This window comes from Vespula vulgaris, chromosome 11, assembly GCF_905475345.1.
Source record: "Vespula vulgaris chromosome 11, iyVesVulg1.1, whole genome shotgun sequence".
NCBI classification, from domain to species: Eukaryota; Metazoa; Arthropoda; class Insecta; order Hymenoptera; family Vespidae; genus Vespula; species Vespula vulgaris.
Window position 1 is genome coordinate 6109432 of NC_066596.1, and position 23165 is coordinate 6132596.

The following is a 23165-nucleotide window of genomic DNA, read 5'->3' on the forward strand; positions in this document are numbered from 1 at the left end:
TTTGTATATTTTAAAAGTTTTTACTTTAAAGAGAAATAAATAAAGAAAATGTTTTGTTAATTATATGTCTTTACTCGATATATATATATATATATATATATATATATATATATATATGTATGTATAATTTATGTATCGAGGTAAGTGTCAATTAGAAAATTTCTGACACTAAGTGGCACAGTATACTACTCGGTATACGAATACACGAATGCGAGGTCATCGGACGTATGATACGATAAATATACGTTTAGAAATTACTGATCGCTTTCTCCGTATATTTGTCAAACAAAATTATCACGTATTAGTCAAAGAGCATGATCTTTTTCTTTTATCATTTCGTATATCTTGTTGATATTTCATAAAATTCTACATGGTATTATGTAGCTCCATGTTTTTTCGTTCTTCTCATATTAATTTCCAAATGATTAGTTATTTCTTCTTCTTCTTCTTCTTTCCTTTTTTTTATAATTATATAAAATTACGTTTTGATAAAAAATATATTGTATTCAAGTTGTCGATTAACATACTTAACATTTGTACAGAGTTTGGGCGTAATCTTTATAATACATTATTACTTTATACAAATTATTATTTTTCTAACGATGAAAGATGCGTTTGCATTACAAATTCATAAATTTCAGCTTGATGAATGAGTACACAAGAGTATCTTTCAGTCCTGTGAAGAAAAAGTATAGATAATTGGGTTACTATAAATCAATAATTTTTTTTTCTTTTTTAAATTTTGTATGTAAGTATATATATTACATTATCCATACCTTTTTTTTACCCCAATCTTCGGCAATATACGTAAGAAGATCGGTCAAACCCTCGAATTCTACTCTACTTTGTGGAGGATTGTTTTTAGGAATCTTTGGTAAAAGCGATCCCATTTTATATCTAAATTCTTCAGCATTTTTTGCACCAGAGATCTTCCAGATACCATAAAACAGAAGACCGCATCCTGTTACGGCATAGAATGTACCCCAACAGAGTGCTCTGAAGGCTAACAATGTGCCTGTTTCTTGGAGCCTTCTAGATCCGCTTAATCCTTTGTCAAAGTATTTTGGATCTTTCTTTCTTACCGAGGCAAGTGTTGTACCAAAGCCGATAAAAGCAGACAGGCCAGTGACGGTGCTTAAGAAAATTGCTGCTGCACTTTTAAAATAATAATATACGTGAATATTTATATTAATGAACTTTCAAAGATCTCAATAAGAGTCTTTTTATTGATTACAAAACACAAACATTAAAAATGATTTTATATGATTTAGCAATATGATTATATTTATATAAAAATTGTTTGAAACTTATTGATAGAGAGAATAATGACTTAAACGTACCGTAAAATTTTTCTTTTTCTTTCTCGATACCTTTAATATATGTTTTTACTTCTTTCTTTGACTGTTCTATCGTATCGGTCTCATGTGAAAACATATCCTCAGATTGAGCGGCCATTTTTAAATCTGTTCCAATTCGTCATTGAATTCATTTTGCACAGAAACAAAAAGTTCAGTTTAAATTCTGCCAGATGTCGCTTTGATGCGGTATATATATATATATATATATATATATATATATGCACATATACAGGATGTCAAATAATTCATAATTTTATTTAGAATCAATATTTGAAAAATATATATCGAAATTTAAATTTTGATTATACAATGCAAATATTATCGAGCGAATGGTTGCATATTTTAGTACGTTTTTAAAATCTTTTTTTTTTTTCTTTTTTTTATTCTAACTAAACGTTAAAGTACTTAAGTTTCACATTATTAATCAAACTTCAATAAATGAACACTGTAAATCAAATAGAATTCTAAAATAATTTCTTAAAGAAATGCATTGAAAACTGACTCTAATTTTAATTCGACTTTATTTTATTTTTTAAGCGACAACTATTCGATTGCAACTATTCGATTTTATTTAATCATCAAAATATATAAATTTTAAATATAACTGAAAACACAATTTTGTCGATTATTTTGTTAAAAATGATATATTTATATATCATTATGAATATATATTTATATATAATATATTATTTTTATAAAAAATAAAACTCAAATTCGTTTTTATACTATTTATGAAGTAAAATTCCCAGCGTTATTTTATTTAAAAATATACTTATGTTATATGAAATAATATAATTATTATTTTTTTTTTTTAGAAAATATTCGACAAAACCTTGTTTTTTTATGGCAAATTTCTATCACACACTTTAACTCGATTGTTAGATTACGCGTGAACGAGAATCTACACGAGCTTATATACCGAACAATAAATTCATAATGGGAACAGTTTCCCGCTTGAGTTTGTAGTTCATATTTTGTCCATACGCGTCGCTGGAATCATATACGCTTCGTACGAAAGTGAATAGCCTTAAGTGTCAACTTTTACATAAGTGTGTTTATGTGGTTTTCACTTTTATCTCATTTTTCTTTTATAATTTTCTCTGTTTTCGTTATAATTATTTCTAATTTTAATAAATAAAAAAAACAAAGAGAAAGAAGTAGAAGAAAAAACAAAAACGTTCAGATAATGTCATTAATATTTTAGTATCTTTTGTTAAGCATTATTTGGTAAGTTTCCAAAACTGTTTCTGGTATCCCTGGCTACGAACGAACAAATGTGTATTGTGCTGCAGTAAACGGAAATGTCTTTAGATCAAACTGTGTGCGAAGGTAAAGATAAATATTAACGTTAACAAGACAGTAATGTGAAATATACGAGGTATCGTTAACAGTGAAGGATAAAAAAAATTTTTATGAAGAATCTCAAGAATGTATGAGATGATGTGCGACTTGTTTGAATTATAATAACTGCATTTACGATTATACGTCGATTAATTTTCAGATTTAAAGGCGTTTGAGAGACGTCTCACTGAGGTTATTGCAAGTTTACAACCGGCTACTCTACGATGGAGGAGTATGTTTTGTTAACTTTGTTCTGTGTATTTATTATTATCTCTTTTTTTTTCTTTTTTTTTTTGTATTAAAAATATTGGAAAAGGATTTATACGACAAGTTGATTAATCGACATTAAACGACACTTATGTGATTACAGTGTTGTTAGGTTTTATCTCAGTTTGCACCGCAGTTGGTGCTTGGCATTGGTTAACAGATCCAAATACATCTGCAGTTTCTTTTACTCAAAGTTTGTGCAATCATCCATTCTTTACGACTGCTAGTATCATATTGGGTAGGTAAAAAAGTTCAATAACACGAAAGACAACTTTGCTAATGTTTTGTTTCAAATTTTTAGTAATATTATTCATGATGGGAGTACATAGGCGTGTTATAGCACCTAGTATCATAACCCAAAGAGCAAGAAGCGTATTAGGAGATTTTAACATGAGTTGCGATGATACAGGAAAGCTTATTCTTAAGCCTAAAAGACCTACGCATCCTCATGAGACATGAAAAGGCGATATGTACAGTGTATATATTAAGTCGTACGATCTTTGCAAATGCCTGGATTGCTAAATAGGGTGTCCAAAAGGAATGTATATGTTAAACATATTTTTATATAAGAATGAATATATTATTTATAATTCGTTCATCTTTTAATTTTTTTTTATTTTTATTTTTTTTTCGTAATATAAAGCAGATAGTACCAAATTAAGCGCTTTAGGGTTGGTATATTAGATTGCGTATGATCAAATGTTAGATTTGATACTTTTTTATGTCGAAATACTTTGTCATTACATAATATGTATAAGATAACAGGTTTTTTGCGAAATTATCTAAGAAGCAGACAAATGTATATTTTTGCTACCATGATTGGAGAAAAAAAAAAGAAGTATTGTCTAAGTCATACATTCATTCTGAACACTCTAAAAAATTTGACCATTTAGTAAATTCTGTATTATCACAGAATATCACAGACTCCATTAACTGTCAAAAATATTTGAAATTACATTATTATTATTATTATTATCTTTTTTGTTGTTGTTGATTTTGTGACCTAAAAAATTTATGTACATATGACGACGTTTGTTGTATTTATTAATTTTTAAGAAAACTTATGTTTGGTTGATATTACTTATCATATGATTGTTTGATTCGATATAAATATTTAAAAAGTATCTTTGTGAGATTGTAACTGAGAACATGATTGACTGTAGTTATTTTTTTTTATGTACATATTGTATATAAAATTTAAAATCGTAGCATTAGACAATTAAGTGTTTAATTTCTACTGCAAATAATCTATAAAAAATATCTAACAATTATCACTTACATCAACGTACTATATTTCCTTATATAACTTTAATATAAAGACATTTTTCCTTAATGTTCTAAACGTGTGTAATAGTCTTTATGTTCTTCCATATTTTAGGTAAGAATAAATGAGTCTGTTTATTGTGAGATAATTATCTTCATTAACTATAAATAAGAGTATATTGTCAAATGATTTAGAAAAATGCAGAAAGAATTGATCGCTATAATTGATAATAGAAATATATAATACTTCTTTACAATATCAAAATCGTAATTGTTATTCAAACATTTAATCTGAAGAACCTTTGTTTCGTATATTCCTATAGTTTGTATAAAAAGCTAACTTTACAAATTTGATAAAATAAAACTTATCAACAAATATTTTTTTATTGAATATATCTCTTGTTCCTTAATTTTTCACAGTACAATGGTACAAACTTTTTTAATTTAATTATTAATCAACTCAACACGCGCGGTAACGTTCAAAACATTTATTCATATTAATTTTCTTGATAATTATTACAGTCTTCGCGTTACACAATCATGCATTTTGCCTCTTAAAATATTACATGTTACATTGTAACATGACAAATGATACAATACTATTACATTAAACAGTATTGAATCATTGAGTTTCAACTAAATGTGAAATGAATATAACTGAAAAAAATTCAATCGATAACATAAATTAGAACGTATGCACAAGCGTAAAGGTGTGTTAATCATTGAAAATTTTGTTACTTTAGATCCATTTGATGTAATCATAGTAAAGTATAATTTGATATATGATGTATAATCATATATATAAATCTGCATTGATTCTACAATTTTGATCTTAATGAAATGAATTTGTATTTTATTACGAGAGAGAGAGAGAGAGAGAGAGAGAGAGAGAGAGAGAGAGAGAATGGAATCGTTTTATAATATAGAATAAAAGTATATGCTTCAAATATATCATGATGGAGGAACAATTTATTTTTAAGACGTAATATATGTATCTACAAGTGCTTATTTGTAATAAATAAAAGTTTTTTGTTAATTTTTCATAGGTATCAAGAAAATTTATAGTAATCTGGCACGTCTTTGAGAAGTCAAAAAATATTTTATACATATGAGTGGATTAATACAAAGTGAATACGTTGGAAGAACTGTTTTAATGAAAAGTTTTATTTTCCTTAAAAAAAAGAAAAGGAAAAAAAGAAAGAAAAATAAACAACACTATTATTTTGTACATATATAATCTAAAATTTAAAATTAATGGTACAATATGGTTATATTTCACAATAAATTAATCTAGAAAATTTGCCAGATCACTAAAAATTATCTTACCGTAAATAAAATTTAATGAGAGAAGACATTAATCCATTACCGTAAAGAAAACAATTGAGAAAACTACAGAGCAACAGTTTAACAACTAATACTTTTTTAACATAGCAATAAATTTTTCATTTCAAGTTTCATTGTTTTTTTTTTTGTCGTGCATTATTTGATAATAACAGTTTATCGGAGATTTATATCTGTAAAGTATCTAATTTATAAATCTTCTTTCTTTCTTCTCCTTCTTATTTCTTTCTTTCTTATTTTTTTTCTCTTTTTTCTTTTTTTTTTTTTTTTTTTTTTAATCGATGAGTTATTAATAGCTTTTATTGTGTGTTATATTTTTTGAAAATAAAATGTCATATGCGATTCCTTTCTATCACAATTGATGAAGCCAGCTTAAAATGATTATACATTTGTACTGCATAAAATTTAAATGAGAATCGAAAATTCTTGCAATGGTCATGCTTCATCATCAAGTATTAGACTAATGCATAGAAAATAAGTCACCAGCTGAAGGAAGTGGAGCAAGGCCTCCTGTTACATCTGGTAATTGTGTCAAATCTGGTAAATTAGAAATATGCGATTTCACCTCTGATCTAACGGCACAGACTTTCTTTAATTTTTCTTTGTAATCCTAAAGAGAAAAAAAAAAGAAAAAACACGAATAAATAGATCAATAGATTCAAGAAATTAACAAGACTTATTTTTCAATATAATTTTTTTTTTATATATAAATTTAAAAAAAATAAGAAGAAATATACCTCCAGTGTTGTTTGTGCCTGTTGAAGTAATTGTCTTTGTGCTAATGTGTAATCTCTAAGCATAGTTAATAATCTTCTTCTATCTTCCATTTCTGCCTGCAATCTTCCGTTATAATCAGCTAACAAAGCTGCAGCTTCATTAACAGCTATGCTCAATTGATCAGCTGCAGATCTGTCTGCAAGATTTGCCAAAAGCGATACTTCTGAAACTTCTGGTGGTAAGGATGCGATACGTTCTCTAACACCAGCATCCGACGATGCTGTATTTTCTAAATCCTGAAATATAGAAGGCCTTTTATTAGTATATGCCTTCAGAGTCTTTCCTTTTGGAAGTAGATACGTAGTACGAACTACGTTCAACTAAAAATATAAAATTTTTGCGGATATAAATAATAGGACATACACACATATTTGATATTCATGATTAAGCAAACTGAAAGTTTAACTTTTACAATAGAATAGATCATTTCTATCTTGAAATAAGGCAGAAAGGAACAATAAAGAAATAAAGAAGGTAAATATATATATATATATATAGTTTGGAAACTTGCACGATTATTTATCATTGGATTTGGATATATTGTAATGTGAATAATAATATCACATTAGAGAGAATATGAAAATGAATGCATGCATTTAATGTATCTTATGGACTCAACATGTATTTTTCTATGAATATAATAGTTTATTAGCGATGATACATATTCCGCACGATTATTTCTTTGAAAATTAACATTAACCATTAAAGCTTTGATTAGTTCCTCTGTTTCTGGTGGATCACCAGCTGGAGTACGCGGACTTAACGTCACGTGAAGTTCTTTGGTACCATCTACTTCAACTTCAGTCTCTGATTTCTTCCTCTCCTTTTTTTCCTTCTAAAAAATATAACAAAGTACAATGTAATATATCTTTCAAATAATTTCTATAATAATAGTGTACATAATTCGTCGTTACCTTGTCTAGATCAATTTTTGGTTTCTTTTTCGGCGGTGGAGTACCCGGGTCTTTAATAGTGTCCAAGAAAGCTGCTTTGAATTCCGCTATTTGAGCTTTATCATAAACACCTCTCTCTTCCCAAATTTGTAATAGCCTATTTAATCTTTCCCTTGTTTTCTCATCAAATCCTTTCATATGTTCAAACGCTTTTGGTAATACTGTTTCAAATTCTTTGCCAAATTCTGGACCTTTCTTTTTACTATTCTGGATAACATCATTTGCCAAATACATAAACATTAACTTACGATTGTCCTTCACTGGAAAGATGTATAAGTTTAAAAATATTTTAGGATATCAAAGAAAATTCTTCAAAAGCGAAGTACTATTAAGAAAGGCAATTTTTTAATAATTATATATATATATATATATAAATAACGAAATGTTAATATTATAGAATTAAATCATACAATTATATTTTCAAAATAAAAGCAACAATTTTAAGTGATAAGATAAATGCATGATAATAAACAAATTATTTAACAATATAGAAAACAAAAAATATACTTCATCAATATTTTTTTTCCTTATATCCAATTTCTATTTGACATAATCGAAGAAGAAATTATGGATATTTAAAAATGGATCTATCAGAATTACACGAAATCAATCTATAACTGATGATTTAATGGAGAAAGAAAAAACGAATTAAAAAGAGAGAGAAAAAAGAAAAGAAAGAGAAAAGAAAAGAAAAAAAAGGAAAAAAAAATATGCAAGAGAAACCAAGAAAAGAAAAAGAAAAGAAAAATGCACAAGAAGTGTTAATTAAATGTTTGAAAAAATTCCTCAATGATTACGTGCGTGAAGCAGGAATTTTATTTTCTAACCTAAAAATCATCGATCGGCAGTATTAATTGTTAACACGTTTCAAAGAGTATTTATAATTAATATTGACAATGTATTGTACATATCTATTGCAATTAAACGTTGCAATATTTTTAATAAGTGAAAAGGGGAGGAAGAAAAAAAAAACCTAACGGTAACATACCTTTGCACATCTCCCTGAACCAGACTTTTACGATGGTCGGGTGATGTTTTCTGTGATGTATTAACCAAAGTGAAAGTGTTTGGATGCTTTGTTGTGAAGGATTTAAATCCATTAGTCTCTTGACAAGAGCACTTTCTGTAAAACCTGTCATCTTTCTTTAGATGACACTTTCGTCAACGAAAAATGTAAGAAAACTCTTCTAAGGCTTTTGTATGCATGTATTCTTGTACCGAACGGTGACGAATACTTCTTTCGATTTTTCTTCTTATTTTAATGGCCTTGAAGATAGTAGCGACATCTTTGATTTTACTTACATAGATGGCGTTAAACGAAAATTAAAATTAGACATTCTTATTATTGTTATATCTATGGTGATACGCATTGACCAATAGATTAACGTTCCTCAAAAAAAATTTCGTATATTGAGTTAAAGATTATTGTTATAAGGTTTGTATGATTTTGTGTTTTAAAAACAAAGACATATGTTGGTATCACTGTATCAACTAATGTATCAGCTGTGACGAATGTTACGGTTGACTTTTCCCATTTTTGCGAGGTTACAATTTAATATCGGTACTTTACCCTGCATTGCATCATTATTTTATCATGATTAAATCAACTTACGTAACGATTTAAGGGTTAAACCGATGATATAAAATTTAAACGGATCTCGACTTGGAGATCGAAAAGTTACAAAAAAAAAGAAAAGAAATATCATGACTTGGCTCGGTACGATCGCTAATAATGTGTTACGGAATATTGTTTTTACGGTTCCTCCACCTAATATAGTTTTAACTGTCAAAACCGATCAATATAGTAATCGGCTTATTCATTGTCGAGAGGATGGTATTGTGTTATATAGACCTGGGGATAAGGGTATTGAAAATAAATATGAGATCATACTTCATAGACCCTGCACAGAAACGTTGGATCAAGCTTATAGGTATATTATTACTATTATTATTATTATTATGATTCGTTCTATATTTTCGTTCAGATAGTATAATAACAAATTTTATATCCTTGTATTTTTGTAGCTTGTATCGAACGGACGATATGATAGATGGTGAAACACGTTTCTTGATATACAAAGATAAAGTTCCTGTTTTAGTTCAAATATCACGCGAGGTATATATTATATATATATATATATATATATATATATATATATATATATATATATATATAAAAGAAAGAAAGAAAAAAATGCTTTTTAACAACAACGATTGTAATACTATTAAAATATAAATCATATTATAATTTTTTTTAAAGATGAGCAATGTAAGCAAGATACAGAGATTATGCGACACTCTAGTAGAACATCCGACATGGACGTTGGCGCATTTAGCTGCTCATTTCGCTCTCTACGAGGCATTTAAAAATACGGTGGTAAATAGTCAATTGAATAGCAGCGACTTAGACACAGGAGTATCGCCGTTACAGGTAGCAGTACAAACAAAAAATTTACGAACCGTGCAAATGCTCAAAGCTGCTAATAGTTCGTTGGAACATACGGACAAGCAAGGGAATACGGTGTATCATTACGCAGCTACGTCAACCAAAGATATTATTTTAACGATCAAAGGTTTATCCAATAGTTTGAATAGTCGAAATAATGACGGTTATACCCCGTTACATATCGCTTGTATGAACGACGAACCCGAATGCGTGAAGGCTCTCTTGTTAATTGGAGCAGACGTTAATATTCCACCATCAGATGGACAACCTTCTAGTCCAGGATACGTAGGCGACTTTTTACATAATAAACCTAATGTACTTTATTCGGAAGATATGAGATTCGGTGGTACGCCCTTGCATTGGTCTCACAGTAGACCGGTTGTGAATGCTTTAATCGAGCACCATGTGGATATAGATGCTGTCAATTTCCAAGGACGTACAGCTTTACACGTTATGGTAATAAGAAAACGTTTGGATTGCGTGGTGGCTTTGTTGAGTCACATGGCTTCCGTGAACAAAGTCGATCAAGACGGTAATACTCCATTGCATTTGGCGGTCTCTTCGGGCACAATAGCTGTGGTGCAAGTTCTCGTTGGGTTTGGAGCTGACATCAATGCAAGAAATTGGAAGTCGGAAACACCAAGACACATGGTTAATCTTAATAACAGCGATGGCCAGAAGATACTTTACATCTTGCATGCCGTTGGTGCTCAACGTTGTCAATCCGACATGAAGGACTGTAATTTAGGATGTAAATACAATGAGAATTACAACGGGATTATACCGAACGAAGTGCCAAGATCCGTTCCACGTACTACCTTGGATCAAATGTTACACGTATCGGGTATGGAAACAATGGCATCATTGGAAAGAAGGAAGATGAAAGGTGGAAGATTGTTGTGTCTCGACGGTGGTGGAATACGTGGTTTGGTATTGATACAAACCTTGTTAGAAATCGAGTCGATCTTGAAGAAACCAGTGATAGAATGTTTCGATTGGGTTGCTGGTACGTCGACCGGTGGAATCTTAGCTCTTGGTTTGGCATCGGGAAAATCATTGAAGGAATGTCAAGCTTTGTATTTCCGTATTAAGGAAGACGCTTTCGTAGGTTTCAGGCCGTACAACAGTGAAGGTTTAGAGAATATATTAAAAGATTGTTTAGGTCCGGAAACAGTAATGGCTGACATAGACAGACCTAAATTAATGATAACAGGTGTATTGGCCGATCGCAAACCTGTAGATCTACATCTTTTTCGTAATTACGAGTCACCTAGTGAATTATTAGACGTCCCAAGGAATACAGATTTCAAAGCCACGTTATCACCCTCGGAACAATTATTATGGAAGGCTGCACGTGCAACTGGCGCTGCTCCCTCGTATTTTCGTGCTTTTGGTAGATTCCTCGATGGTGGACTTATTGCTAATAATCCGACATTGGATGCCATTACTGAGATACACGAATATAATTTGGCCTTGAAAGCAGTTAGACGAGAATCCGAAGTCGTACCATTGTCATTGGTTGTTTCTTTGGGTACCGGTTTGATACCGGTTGAACCATTAACCGATATAGATGTATTTAGACCAGAAGGTTTATGGGATACAGCTAAAGTAGCCATGGGTATTACTGCTTTAGGATCTTTACTCGTAGATCAAGCTACTGCTAGCGATGGAAGAGTTGTTGATCGTGCTAGAACCTGGTGTTCTATGATAGGTGTACCGTATTATAGATTTAGTCCGCAATTAACAATGGAAGTAGCCATGGATGAGAAGAAAGATGAAATATTGGCGGACATGATATGGACAGCTAAGGCCTTTATGCATGCCAATAGAAATCAAGTTCAGGAATTAGCTGCTGTTATTAATCGAGACGCGTAGATTTTTATTCAGAATCCGGGAGTTTATTTTTTGCTCTTTCTTTCTGTCTTTCTTTCTTTCTTTCTTTTCTTTTCTTTTTTTGCATCGTTTATCTATTAACGCGTTTAATATATTTATGGAAGCGTACATTTTTATTTTTATTTTATTTTATTTTATTTTATTTATTTTTTATTTGGTTTGTTTCATATACATATATATATATATATATACATATACATCGGTGAAAATATCGTTACTTTGATCGAATTGGTTTATTTATTTATTTCTTTCTTTTTGTTTTTATATTAATTGCATACGAATTATAATATGTATCTAACGATATTTGTTTTCTTTTTTTTCTTTTTCTTTCTTTTTTTCACTTGGCATATTCATTCGGAAAGATATTTCTTGAATTTTATTATCTCGAATATTCGTTTATTAAAAATATCTCCGGTACAACAATTGAGATTAATCGTTTAAATAGTTCGTGCATTGTCAAAATGTAATTTATTCAAAAACAAAAAAAAAAAAAACAAAAAAAAACAAAAAAGAAGAAAGAGAAAAAAAAGATAGATCTTACATACTTTCATTAATTTTTTTCTTTCTTTCTATCTTTCTTTCTTTACTTTTCTTTTTTTTTCCCTTTCGAGAGAACTTTACGATCATATCATTTTAACGCACAGTTCGTTTACGTTACGTTACAAAAAAAAAAAAAAAGAAAAAAAGAAAAAAAAAGGATCGATTGATTAGTTAAGAGAGGTAAGAAAAAAAAAAAAATATATTGTGATCTCTCTTTTTCTCTATTACACACGTAGTATATAGATAGATAATTTAATTTTTTATATTAATCCTTTTGTATCTTTCGTGCGTTATATTATATCATAAATAAATATAAAACGTAGAAAACGTAGAAACGTTTGAGAGGTCTCGTAGAAAATGTTTCAGGGAATATAAAATAACACGATTAGATGATATTTACGAATTGTGTATTTTATTGGAAATCCATGCGGATAGAATAAATACAGAAAATTGAAAATGAAAAAAAATGGAAAAAAAGGAGGAAAATAAAAAACAAAAAAAAAGGAGATAAAACCAGAGAGAGAGAGAGAGAGAGAGAGAGAGAGAGAGAGAGAGAGAGAGAGAGAGAGAGGGAGAGAGAGAGGGAGGGAGAAGGAAGGAGGGAGCGTGAGAGAGAGAGAGAGAGAGAGATAAAGATATCTAAAGAAATATAAAGAAATATAAAGAAATATAAAGAAGATAAAGAAAGAATGATTATTAGAAAGGAAAAAACAAGGGTGTTGAATTTATTTTTTTTTTTAAACTTTCCATCATCCATCTTTTTCCTTCTATGATATACACACACACATATATATATATATATATATATATATATATATATATATATCACGAATTGATTATTATTCTATTGATAATAATAATAATAATAATAATAATATTAACAATAATAATTTAGCTGTCTGCGATGATCTAAAAGTTTAAAAAATAAGAGAGAGAGGGGGAGGGATTTAGGGGGACTAGAACGAACACACTTGCCACTTGTCAATCACGATAATAAAAAAAGAAAAAAAATATTTTACATTAATAATAATAATAATAATAATAATAATAATAATAATAATAATAATAATAATGATAATAATGATAATGATAATAATAATAAATCGTTAATATAAAGAATAAATATATCAATGATAAATCTAATGATCGAAGAAAAATCATTTTGGATTATCGATGACAGCACGATGATGGACACGATTTAGCATTTTTATATAGGGAATTTTTAAAACCAATATTCCGATCATAAAATTTTCAAATCGTCTTATATATATATATATATATTTTTTTTGCGTGCTTTTTCTTTTTTTTTCTTCTCTCTAAATCGTTATCATACACCGATGAAATTTTCGAAACGTTTTCGAAATCGTTTTCGTTTAGTTTGGTTTCGAGAAAGAAAAAAAAAATTTGAATTGCTTCTAAAAAAGAGACAGACAGAGACAGAGAGAGAGAGAAAGAGAGAGAGAGAGATAGAGAGATAGAGACAGATAGATAGATATTTATCGTGGACCCATGTAATAAGGTGCCTGAGACATGGTCGCCGATATATATGGATAAAATGTATGGGGTGTCATGGTTTGAGCTTGATAATCATTTTCTTCTTGTACCGTGTACGTTTCAGTTATATTCGGATAATATTGTCCGTGTATACAGGCATAAGATTTCCCATTGGTAGTCATAATATCGTTCGGATATTTAAAACTTTCGTTGTAACTTTTGACATCGTTATATTTCGGTATCTCGTAAGATTTTCCATCCGGCGATTCGGAATATTTCGAGATCGTTTCGTTATATTTACCGAGAGTGACAATCTCGTGAGACTTGTTCGTAGAAGGAACTTGATGATGATGGTGATGATGATGATTATGATTGTGATGATATTTCATCGTTTCGTGACATTTAACGTCGTTAAAATTTTTCATGTTGACATCGTATTTGCTCGTGGAATCATAACTTTTGCTCGTATTATTATTATTACTATTGTTATTGCTATTGCTATTGCTATTGCTATTATTGTTATTGTTGTTATTATTATTATTATTATTATTATTATTATTGTGATGATGTAAATGATGATGATGCAAATGATGATCCATAGGATATTTGATCGTTTCGTTTATGCTCCAGGATCCTCTCGATAAATCGTAAGTTGGTTTTGTATCTTGATACGTTGGTCTATCGTAGATCTTTATATTATCGTTCTCGGTATATAAACGAGCGTAATTACAATCTGTCGTAATTGGAACGTTCGTTTCCAACGGCGTTACAACCGACGATAATCCACGATTTATCGGATTAACCAATTGCTCCTCCGATTTTGGTTTTCTACGTCGTGGCTGATACTGAAATATTCGATCGATTAATCGAAATTCGATTTTGAAATTAACATGTAAATTGATAATTTGATTCGATTAGTTCGAAAACCTTGTAATGTGGGTGTTGTTTTTTATGGGCATTCCTAAGTCTCTCAGCTTCCTCGATGAATGGTTGCTTCTCGCCATCGCTTAAAATTCTATTGAAGAGGAAAAAAGAAAAAAACATTGAAAGAGAAAAGAAAAAAAAAAAGAAAGGAAAAAGTACGTCCTGTTGTTTTTTATTTTCTAATCGATTGCTCTTGAAAATAATTACCTCCATAATTTTCCCAACGTTTTCGATAATTCAGCATTATGCAATTGAGGATACTGATCGGCCAATCTTCGTCTTGCTGCTTGTGCCCAAACCATAAACGCGTTCATCGGTCGTTTCACGTGTGCGCTTCTACGACTCCCGGCTCGGGAAGTAACTGGAAGTAACGTCCAGTCGTAACCTAAACGAAAATGATATTATTTTTTTTTATTCGATCTAAAAAAACAATTAAAAAAATGTTTATTCATAATTATTATATCGACGCCTGAAATCAGGCATCATTTCATACTTGTCGATAATTAAAGAATCATTCGATTACCGACCGTACGTCGATAAGAAAGTTTTCGAAGTTACCTTCACGCCTGTATGTAGATAAACAAATTTTCTATTATATACCTGACGGGAGGGTTGCCTATCGCGAGGCACTTAAAAAAATATTGATCAACAGATGGCGCTCGCGATCGAAATTACCGACGTTGTAAAGAGTGTTGCCTGCATTACAGGCGAATAAATAAGAGTAGAAAATGATTGGACGTAATAGACGCACATATCGAGGCGTAAAAATTTCCAAAAAGATTTGTGATTTTTTAGTTACGTTCTCAATATAATTGGATTTTTCTTTCCTTTTTTTTTCACGACGTAAAAGAGAACACGAAAGAAAAGAAAAGAAGAAAGAAAAGAAATCCTCGCAATCATATGGAAAAAAGGAAGTGAACAGAGCCAGAAGCTTTGCTTAGCTCTGTAAATATAAGGTGGACCGGAAGCCCGGTCTCCCTCTTTTCTTGTCACCTGCGGAATTAGATCGTAAATGAGCTAAACGAGATAAAAATGATAAAAATCTGTATATTCTCCGTCTTGGTTTCTTATGCCCAATGTGAAATACGTGAAATTTATCATTTTTTCTTCTTTTTCTTTTTCTTTATCCTTATATACTATATATATTCATCTTAATATATACCGACTAACCCATATATATCTTTGACGTCGGAAATGCGATAGCAGTTTTATGTCTCTCGAAAGTTTTACTCTTAAGAATTGTCGAGCATGGTGGTCTTTATCGGTTCTTATCATACTAATTGTTATTATTATTATTATTATTATTATTATTATTATTATTATTATTATTATTATTATTATTATACTTCGAAGTCTTCCAATCTAATATCGAATTTTTATCTATGTCGATTTACTAAAAGTTTGCTTTAAAAAAAAATTAAAGTTTTTCGCGAGACATTTTCGACTCTCGTTTCTACGTAAGTATATAAGTATATAAAAATAAAAATAAAAATATATATATATATAGATATATAAGTAAGTACGATATATAAGATTAGATATAACTTTTGAAACGTAGTGGTTGGGACAGGGAGGTACGTACATCCTCATTAAACAAACTTCACCCCTCTCTCTTTCTCTCTTTTGACGATATCTTCTTCTCGTCGTGGGAAATGAGCTTCAACTAATGTAACGCATGCCATAAAACTAACTCTCGCCTCTCCTTCTTTCGAACTACGTTCTTCCACGTAGAGTAATATAAATCTCTGCCTTTCGTTTCTACGTCCCTTAAATTTCCGTTTCGTTCTTCATGACGAGCTTGGAAATCGTTAAGACGAAGTAAAAGAGAAGGAAAAGATTTCAAGCAAATTATTCTATTACGTACGAATTATTTCAATATCTAAATATCTTCTATAAAACAATTCAATGAAAATTAATTAATTAATTAATTAATTAATTAATTATATAACAAATTATTTTAGTTGTAAATTGATCTCTCTCTCTCACACACACACACATATACAATACAAACAAATATACACGTATTCCGTGTATACGTGTGTGTGTGTGTGCATAGTCTTGTCTTAATTATCATAGAGTCATAGAGAATAATTAGGAAAAAAAAAAAAGAAAATAGTTTAGAGAACGAAAAGAAAGAAAGAGGAAATAAATACACGTGGTGGATCGTCACCAGGGCTGTAGACATTTGGAGAAGCAGTGGGAGCTAATTACGGTAAGGCTACGGTCCACCGATGGCGGTTCCTCTGTCGGCTCTTTTAAACGCTTGCTGGAGGTCCTTGCAAACGTTATACGTTCTTTAAAAACCGCCTCGTGGTGATCAACGAGAATATTTTACAAGGAAATGCGGAAGGGGTTCGCACCCCCGAAAGAAGCGACAGGAATAGAAAAACTTTCGGGCGAAATTTTCAATGGTGCGTTTCAAAACCCCTCTCCATCACTCCCCACCTTTATCCCCTTACATACTCTTTATACCTTGTATATATCTTTCTCTCTCTCTCTCTCTCTCTCTCCCTTTCTATATATATATATATGTATTCTTTAAGTAGTAGAAAAAGTAGAAAGAGAGAAAGAGTCGAAGAGAAAGATATATATATATATATATATATATATATATATATATATGTATGTATGTTATATATATTATATATATCTGTATAGATATTATAGATATATTTTTAATTATATATATTTAATATATAATAAATTAACTAATTTAAATTAACATAAATAAATAAATTAATTAATTCGCAAATATCTTCAACGTCGTTATTATTATTATTACTATTATTATTTTTTCTTTTCCGTGATACTGATCTTTCACGAAAAATAAAAAAAAAAAAAAAAAAAAAAAGGACGAAAAATATCGATCTTTTCTCTCGAGACTTTTTTTAAACCCTTAATTACTTTTAGATCGTTAATATAATATATACTAGAAATTTCTTACTTCCATCTTGTACAAGTATATACATACATATATATATATATATTTTTTTTTTCGAATTTCAAAAGGTCCAATTCGTTTCGTTCGACGATAATACAATAAAACAATTTTCTAACGATCGTATTAATTAATCATTGTCGTTTGTTACCGATAAAATATCGAATTAAAATTGTTTCTAATAGTTTTATAATCTCTGATAGGTTTACTTGGAAAGTCGGTGTCTTTTTGGAGAAAATCTTTGAATCAGCTTGATTTTCTCAGATTGTCAGTTAGCTTCTAAGTCGTTCTATAATAGGGGGGTTGTGTTTTGCTGAATGGACCGGTGTGTGTTGAGTATCCCGATCGTCAATGGCAAGCTGTCGTCGGTTCTTGCTACATTAACTCCTTTACAAATCCCCTTCATAGTGATTCCATCGGTTAACGAGACCCCCTTAAATGCTTCGACACCTCGTCTAGACAAGAATCCTTCTTAACATTGGTATTCGTGCACAACCCTGACATTTAATTTTCTTAAATTCGATATATCAATAATTCGATATATCAATGACAAATCTGTATCAACGACAATTATTTTTTCTCGATATATATATATATATTTCGAAAAATTTGAAATTATTTACGATACACCATATACGAGAGTATCGTTAACAAAATTCTCGTTAAGATAAGAAGTTTTTTTTGTATTTTTAATTAAGATATTTATTAATGAAGATATTTATCAATTAAGATATTCAAATCTCTCGTTGTAATATTTTCTTTTTTCTTTTTTGTTTTTTGTTCATCGCTTTTTTTAATTCTTTTTTCTTTCTTTCTCTGTCTCTCTCTTTTTTTTTTTAATTCCATTCAATCGCTTTTAACGTTCACAGTTAATTACACGCTTTTAATTTTTGGTCGAGATCGGCTGAATTCAAGATATTAATGTTTACTTTCTGTAATGAAAATTGAATAATTTTATAATAAATCGATAAATTTCATAGTAATGATAAAATAAGATCAATGATTTTTTGGATATTTGAAAAATATAATAGATAGAAACCGACGGTATCATACTTGAAGAATTCGTTTTGCACTAAAATAAATCTATCTATATACACGCATAGCTTCTAATAATATTCTTTTATAAAGATTGACCTAACCAAATATTTAAATCGTCTTAAAGTAATCAATTCTTGTTCTAAAACCGAGACATTTCGTATAAACTATCGAGGTTTATCGATTCGAGGTAGATTCTTTCTCTGGAACATGCGTGGGATCATTTATGTGAGAAATTTTCAATGAACGATATGATATAACGAATCGTTTATATCGAATAAGTAAAAAAAGAAGAAGAAAAATAATGGCGCGATCGAGCAATGTTTAAAGAAAAAAGACTTACTTAAATTTCGTAATTTCTCTTTTCTATCTTCTTATTTCTTTTTACTTTTTCTTTTTTTTTTTTTTTTTTTTTTTTAATATATTATTCCAAGTATCGTACGTAATCCGCTCTAGTGGTTATTATTATTACGCACGTAAACGTACGATATATACCAAAAGAAAAAGAAAAAGAAAAAGAAGGAAAAAAGAGAGAAAGAGAAAGAGAGAGAGAAAGATGGCCGACGATAAATCATGTCGTCCTCTCGCATACTACATATTCAACCTCTTAGACCTCTCCGATGTGTCAGATTAAATTTGGTACTCGCATAATTAGTGACGACGGTTTCGCTTCGTTCGCAGCACCTGTCGTTCAAAATCTACACCCCACCTCTTTCCCTTCCCCCTTCTTCAACCGTCCCACTTCTACTATCTACTACTACTACTACTACTATTGCTATATTATCACAAGGGTGGAGAAATTTAAACGGAGTAGCCAAGAGAGAAGAGCGATGGCCGACGACGAGGACGAGCTTTCAGCACCAATTAAATATTCACTCGAAAGATATTACTCACTCGAAATATATTATATATCGTTTTTGGAATATCGATCGAAATTTATATCGAACGATTATTATACTTGTGAATTTGGTACTTGAGATTTTTCTTTTTTTTTTTTTTTTGGACAGAGCAGTTTCTGGTTTTTTCTTCTTTCCTTTTTTTTTTAATTCGTAATATTTTTTGCGATTTATTTTTTCTCTTTTCTTTTTATTTTTTTAATTATTTATCTATCCTTGCAGCTCTGTTCTAATCGCGTGTTAAATATTTAACATGTTATTTATTGTATGTATATTAGAGAGGGAGAGAGAGAGATAATTTGCTTAGATCATCGTCCAAAAAATCGTAGCTTTACATTTTGTATTATAGATCATTCGTGTTAAATATTGTTGGATATCAAGATCGCAATAATTTTCTTCACGGTATTATTCAAAGAATTACCATTTTTTTTTTATAAAACTTATAATTCAATAAATTCAAAAATGAATCCTATTATCGAATTATTCGAAATGAATGAATTTTCTTTCGATATTAACTTGCGACTTTTCTTTGCGTTCTCCTCATCATTTCTCGTGTTAAATATTCAATTATATATAGATATATAAAAATATATAAGAAGATTCAAACGTCGACGATATATTTTGATTGTTTGACAAATTATTCCTTTCTCCAATAAATAATAATGAATCATGAGAAATTTTTAATTTTTAATTTTAATCTCGGCTCGTCTTTTTTTTATAACAAATCGCACAATTAAATATTTAACATCCCCGAATATATTTATAGAAAAAACAAAAACAAAACAAAAAAAAACAAAAAAAGAACAAAGAACAAAAAAAGAAAAAGAAACCCATAGAATTAGAAAAAAATTTTCAAACCTTGCAATAATTTCCCTACGGCGTCGTCCAAGCTATTGTTGCAATTTTCAATACCAGAAGTTCCAGGTTTAACTTCCAACGTAGTAGTAGACAAACCATTAACATTATGGCCTTCCATCTTATTTATGTCGTACACTAAAATTCACAGTATCAATAAAAAATATTATCGATCGGTTCGTTCGTAGAAATCGAAAACTATTTTTTTTTCTTCTCTTTTTCTTCTCCTCCTTTTTTTTTTTTAAACAGATCAGACGGCAATATTTAGTAAGAAGTATTTAGAATCGATACGAAAATAATTTTATTGGATGATAACGAGTATATCATCGATTGTTATTAATCGAGTTAAAGTAATGAAAGAAAAAAAAAATATATATATATAAATAAATACATACATACATATATATATATATATTCTTCTCTTTCATTAAATCTTTCGATATATAATCATAAATAATCCACTTCTGGGATTCTCAAGATGAATCTGTTAATTAGTTTCGGGTTATCTAAGAGCTCACAATTTATCTCGATGATGATGTTATCTTCTTCTTCTTTCTTCGTCTGTCTATCCGTCTCTCTCTCTCTCTCTCTCTCTTTCACTCCCTTTCTATATCTTTCTACCTCTCTCTCTCTCTCTCTCTCTCTCTCTCTCTCTCTTTCGAAAAGAAATATATTCCTTGACCCTGTTGAACGTTTCTATCTTAACTTCTTAAGAGTATTTAACTCGATTCCTCGAAGTAATATCTCGAAAATATTAAACGACGATTATTATTTATCGACGATCCTCTTTCCTCTTCGTATTGATCACACATATCTTTTCGATCTAACGTAATCGTTACGATTGATCTCTCCTTCATAATCTTCATATTAATCATTCACAATATCCATTACATTATTATTTATCGAATTAAAATTTTTCTTTTCCTTTGTTCCCTTTCTTCTCTCTTTTTTTCTTCTTTTTTTCTCCCTTTAGACGAATCGAAATAAAAATTCTATAAGATATATATATATATATATTTCTTTCGATTAAAAAAATCCAATAACGAATTACTATGATGACGATCGAAATTTGATACTTTTAACTCGTTTATCACCGAGAGAAGATGCGAATGTAGTTAAAGTCCGATGGCCGACTGAGTGAGACTGACGAAAGTAAGTAGAAAGACACCGGATAGGAAGGTAGAGAGAGACAGAGATGGAGACAGAGATAGAGACAGAAAGATCGAGAAAGAGAGAGAAAGAGAGAGAGAAAGAGAGAGAGAGAGAGAGAGAAATCGGTGAGAGCTCGAAGGATGACTGCGAGAGGCCAGCCGCACAGGTTGGTCCACACAAAAGAGGCTGAAACGAGCCGCACACGTCTGGCACACGCACGAAACGTTGGATGGAAGAAAGATCGTGGAGGCGGTTCCGTGGACCACCTACCACTGGTAAGGGTGGGGGTGGGGGTGGGGGTGAAAATTTGTATAAGTGGATTTAGTTTAATATCACCAATCTTCATAATTCTTCATTTTATTCTTATTGTCATTTTTATTCCTCTTGTTATTATTCTTAATATCGTTAATAATTATTTTTCAATGTTTCTGGCGAAGATAAAATTTCTTTTTTTTCGATTTTATCTATTTTTATCTTGTTATTTTTTATCTTCTTAGAATCGAGGTATATGTATGTGTGTATGTGTGCGTGTGTATATTTTGTCGTTCTGAGTGAAATTATAATTTTTTAATAGTAAATAAAAGGAATTTGTCATTAGGTTTTTAATAGAATGAACTTTCTTACGTTTTGTTTTTTTAACTTTGGATATGTCCTACGTTTTTCTTTTTTCTTTTTTCTTTTCTTTTTCTTTTCATTCATGATCTTTTGAAATTTTTTGTATAATCCGAACAAAAACTTTGCAAATCAATATGCCCATTGCAAAATTAATTTTTTATGTGCACGAATGCACATCTCTTGCACACATTTTTTAACAAATTTTTAATCCGTTTATATTATTAATGGAGACATCGCGATATTATATCTGAAAAGAAATACTTGAACGATTTTAAGAATCAATTTTTGTCGAGATATTTCTATGCTATTATTTTTTTCTCTTCGTAAAATTACAACTAGGAAATTTTTGGGGGTTTACAATCTAGGAACTTTGGAATCAACTTTCGTTTCATACTTTTAATATATCTATTGATACGATATGTATATTTTGATAGGAATTAAATGAACTTTATAGGATCATATATATATATATATGTGTGTGTGTATTATTTTAGTATAAATTAATACGAAATTTGTATTGGAGTGTGCTTAATTTTACTATCTTTTTTTTTCTTTCTATCTTTTCTTTTCTTTCTTTGTTTCTCTCTTTCTTCCCGTTATAGATAAATGAAATTAGTTCTAAGATTGATGTGATGAGTCGACATGGACAGGTTGTACGAGCCAGTTAGGTAGCATTCTTCCCTCTTCTCAACACAATAGAGTCTGTGTCTGAGTTGTGTTTGACTCGATGTTAACACCTCGCAGTGACGACTCTCTGACACGAGTAACACGCATGCATATATACATACATATACATATATATATATATGTGTATACAAAAATATAAAAAATATATACTATATATATGTATATATTGTATGTATATATTGTATGTATATATACACATACGTATGTGAATGATTATCTTATAAACGAATAATGAATGATTTCAGTTTACTAATTATTACGTATATTTATTCTTATATATAAATAGGTATAATTAACGATTTATAACACACATAAATATATATATATATATATATATATATGTATGTATGTATGTATCTTATGTATGTATGAATATATGTGCCTGATTAT

The 23165-nt window shown here is 29.8% G+C and overlaps 5 protein-coding genes across 6 annotated transcripts in view; 2 read left to right on the forward strand and 3 right to left on the reverse strand.

Moving 5' to 3' along the window:
- On the reverse strand, positions 1-1489 carry LOC127067483 (transmembrane protein 242). Its single transcript, XM_051002458.1, has 3 exons — positions 1341-1489; positions 777-1150; positions 1-676 (listed from the first exon to the last, which is right to left on the reverse strand). The coding sequence occupies exons 1-3, from the start codon at positions 1453-1455 to the stop codon at positions 671-673; spliced, it is 495 nt and encodes a 164-aa protein (XP_050858415.1). The 5' UTR covers positions 1456-1489; the 3' UTR covers positions 1-670.
- Positions 1490-2361: 872 nt separating this feature from the next.
- LOC127067487 (nuclear envelope phosphatase-regulatory subunit 1) lies at positions 2362-5272 on the forward strand. Its single transcript, XM_051002463.1, has 4 exons — positions 2362-2687; positions 2860-2931; positions 3070-3204; positions 3268-5272. The coding sequence occupies exons 1-4, from the start codon at positions 2660-2662 to the stop codon at positions 3423-3425; spliced, it is 393 nt and encodes a 130-aa protein (XP_050858420.1). The 5' UTR covers positions 2362-2659; the 3' UTR covers positions 3426-5272.
- A 542-nt stretch (positions 5273-5814) lies between these two features.
- Positions 5815-8550, reverse strand: LOC127067471 (regulation of nuclear pre-mRNA domain-containing protein 1B). The gene is made up of 5 exons (XM_051002428.1): positions 8289-8550; positions 7262-7560; positions 7048-7182; positions 6308-6583; positions 5815-6180 (listed from the first exon to the last, which is right to left on the reverse strand). Exons 1-5 carry the CDS (start codon positions 8437-8439, stop codon positions 6031-6033), a joined length of 1011 nt encoding a protein of 336 aa, XP_050858385.1. The 5' UTR covers positions 8440-8550; the 3' UTR covers positions 5815-6030.
- A 69-nt stretch (positions 8551-8619) lies between these two features.
- Positions 8620-12646, forward strand: LOC127067445 (85/88 kDa calcium-independent phospholipase A2). The gene is made up of 4 exons (XM_051002348.1): positions 8620-8735; positions 8926-9231; positions 9326-9416; positions 9561-12646. Exons 2-4 carry the CDS (start codon positions 9005-9007, stop codon positions 11619-11621), a joined length of 2379 nt encoding a protein of 792 aa, XP_050858305.1. The 5' UTR covers positions 8620-8735; positions 8926-9004; the 3' UTR covers positions 11622-12646.
- A 253-nt stretch (positions 12647-12899) lies between these two features.
- The window catches only part of LOC127067461 (sex-determining region Y protein-like), a 104002-nt gene continuing 93736 nt past the window's right edge, over positions 12900-23165 (reverse strand). Inside the window, exons 1-5 of one of the 2 annotated variants that reach the window (XM_051002392.1) lie at positions 20840-21577; positions 20325-20459; positions 14805-14982; positions 14601-14688; positions 12900-14518 (exon numbers count right to left, since the gene is read on the reverse strand). In XM_051002392.1, coding sequence (XP_050858349.1) covers positions 13676-14518; positions 14601-14688; positions 14805-14982; positions 20325-20442 — 1227 coding nt within the window. In that variant the 5' untranslated portion in view covers positions 20443-20459; positions 20840-21577 and the 3' untranslated portion in view covers positions 12900-13675. Of the gene's footprint in view, positions 14519-14600; positions 14689-14804; positions 14983-20324 lie in introns of those variants that run through there. The other variant, XM_051002393.1, reaches the window with a different exon arrangement.

What these genes read in the sequence shown, in the direction of transcription:
- LOC127067471 (XM_051002428.1), bottom strand. Translation starts at nt 8,439, where the DNA reads ATGACAGGTTTTACAGAAAGTGCTCTTGTCAAGAGACTAATGGATTTA. An exon ending in AACTAATCAAAGCTTTAATG is followed by an intron (nt 6,584 to 7,047) that starts GTTAATGTTAAT and finishes TCTATATTTCAG; the next exon opens with GATTTAGAAAATACAGCATC. An exon ending in AGGCACAAACAACACTGGAG is followed by an intron (nt 6,181 to 6,307) that starts GTATATTTCTTC and finishes TTTTCTCTTTAG; the next exon opens with GATTACAAAGAAAAATTAAA.
- LOC127067445 (XM_051002348.1), top strand. Translation starts at nt 9,005, where the DNA reads ATGACTTGGCTCGGTACGATCGCTAATAATGTGTTACGGAATATTGTT. An exon ending in ACGTTGGATCAAGCTTATAG is followed by an intron (nt 9,232 to 9,325) that starts GTATATTATTAC and finishes GTATTTTTGTAG; the next exon opens with CTTGTATCGAACGGACGATA. An exon ending in TAGTTCAAATATCACGCGAG is followed by an intron (nt 9,417 to 9,560) that starts GTATATATTATA and finishes TTTTTTTTAAAG; the next exon opens with ATGAGCAATGTAAGCAAGAT.
- LOC127067483 (XM_051002458.1), bottom strand. Translation starts at nt 1,455, where the DNA reads ATGGCCGCTCAATCTGAGGATATGTTTTCACATGAGACCGATACGATA. An exon ending in AGAAAAAGAAAAATTTTACG is followed by an intron (nt 1,151 to 1,340) that starts GTACGTTTAAGT and finishes TTAAAAGTGCAG; the next exon opens with CAGCAATTTTCTTAAGCACC.
- LOC127067487 (XM_051002463.1), top strand. Translation starts at nt 2,660, where the DNA reads ATGTCTTTAGATCAAACTGTGTGCGAAG. An exon ending in GGCTACTCTACGATGGAGGA is followed by an intron (nt 2,932 to 3,069) that starts GTATGTTTTGTT and finishes ATGTGATTACAG; the next exon opens with TGTTGTTAGGTTTTATCTCA. An exon ending in GACTGCTAGTATCATATTGG is followed by an intron (nt 3,205 to 3,267) that starts GTAGGTAAAAAA and finishes TCAAATTTTTAG; the next exon opens with TAATATTATTCATGATGGGA.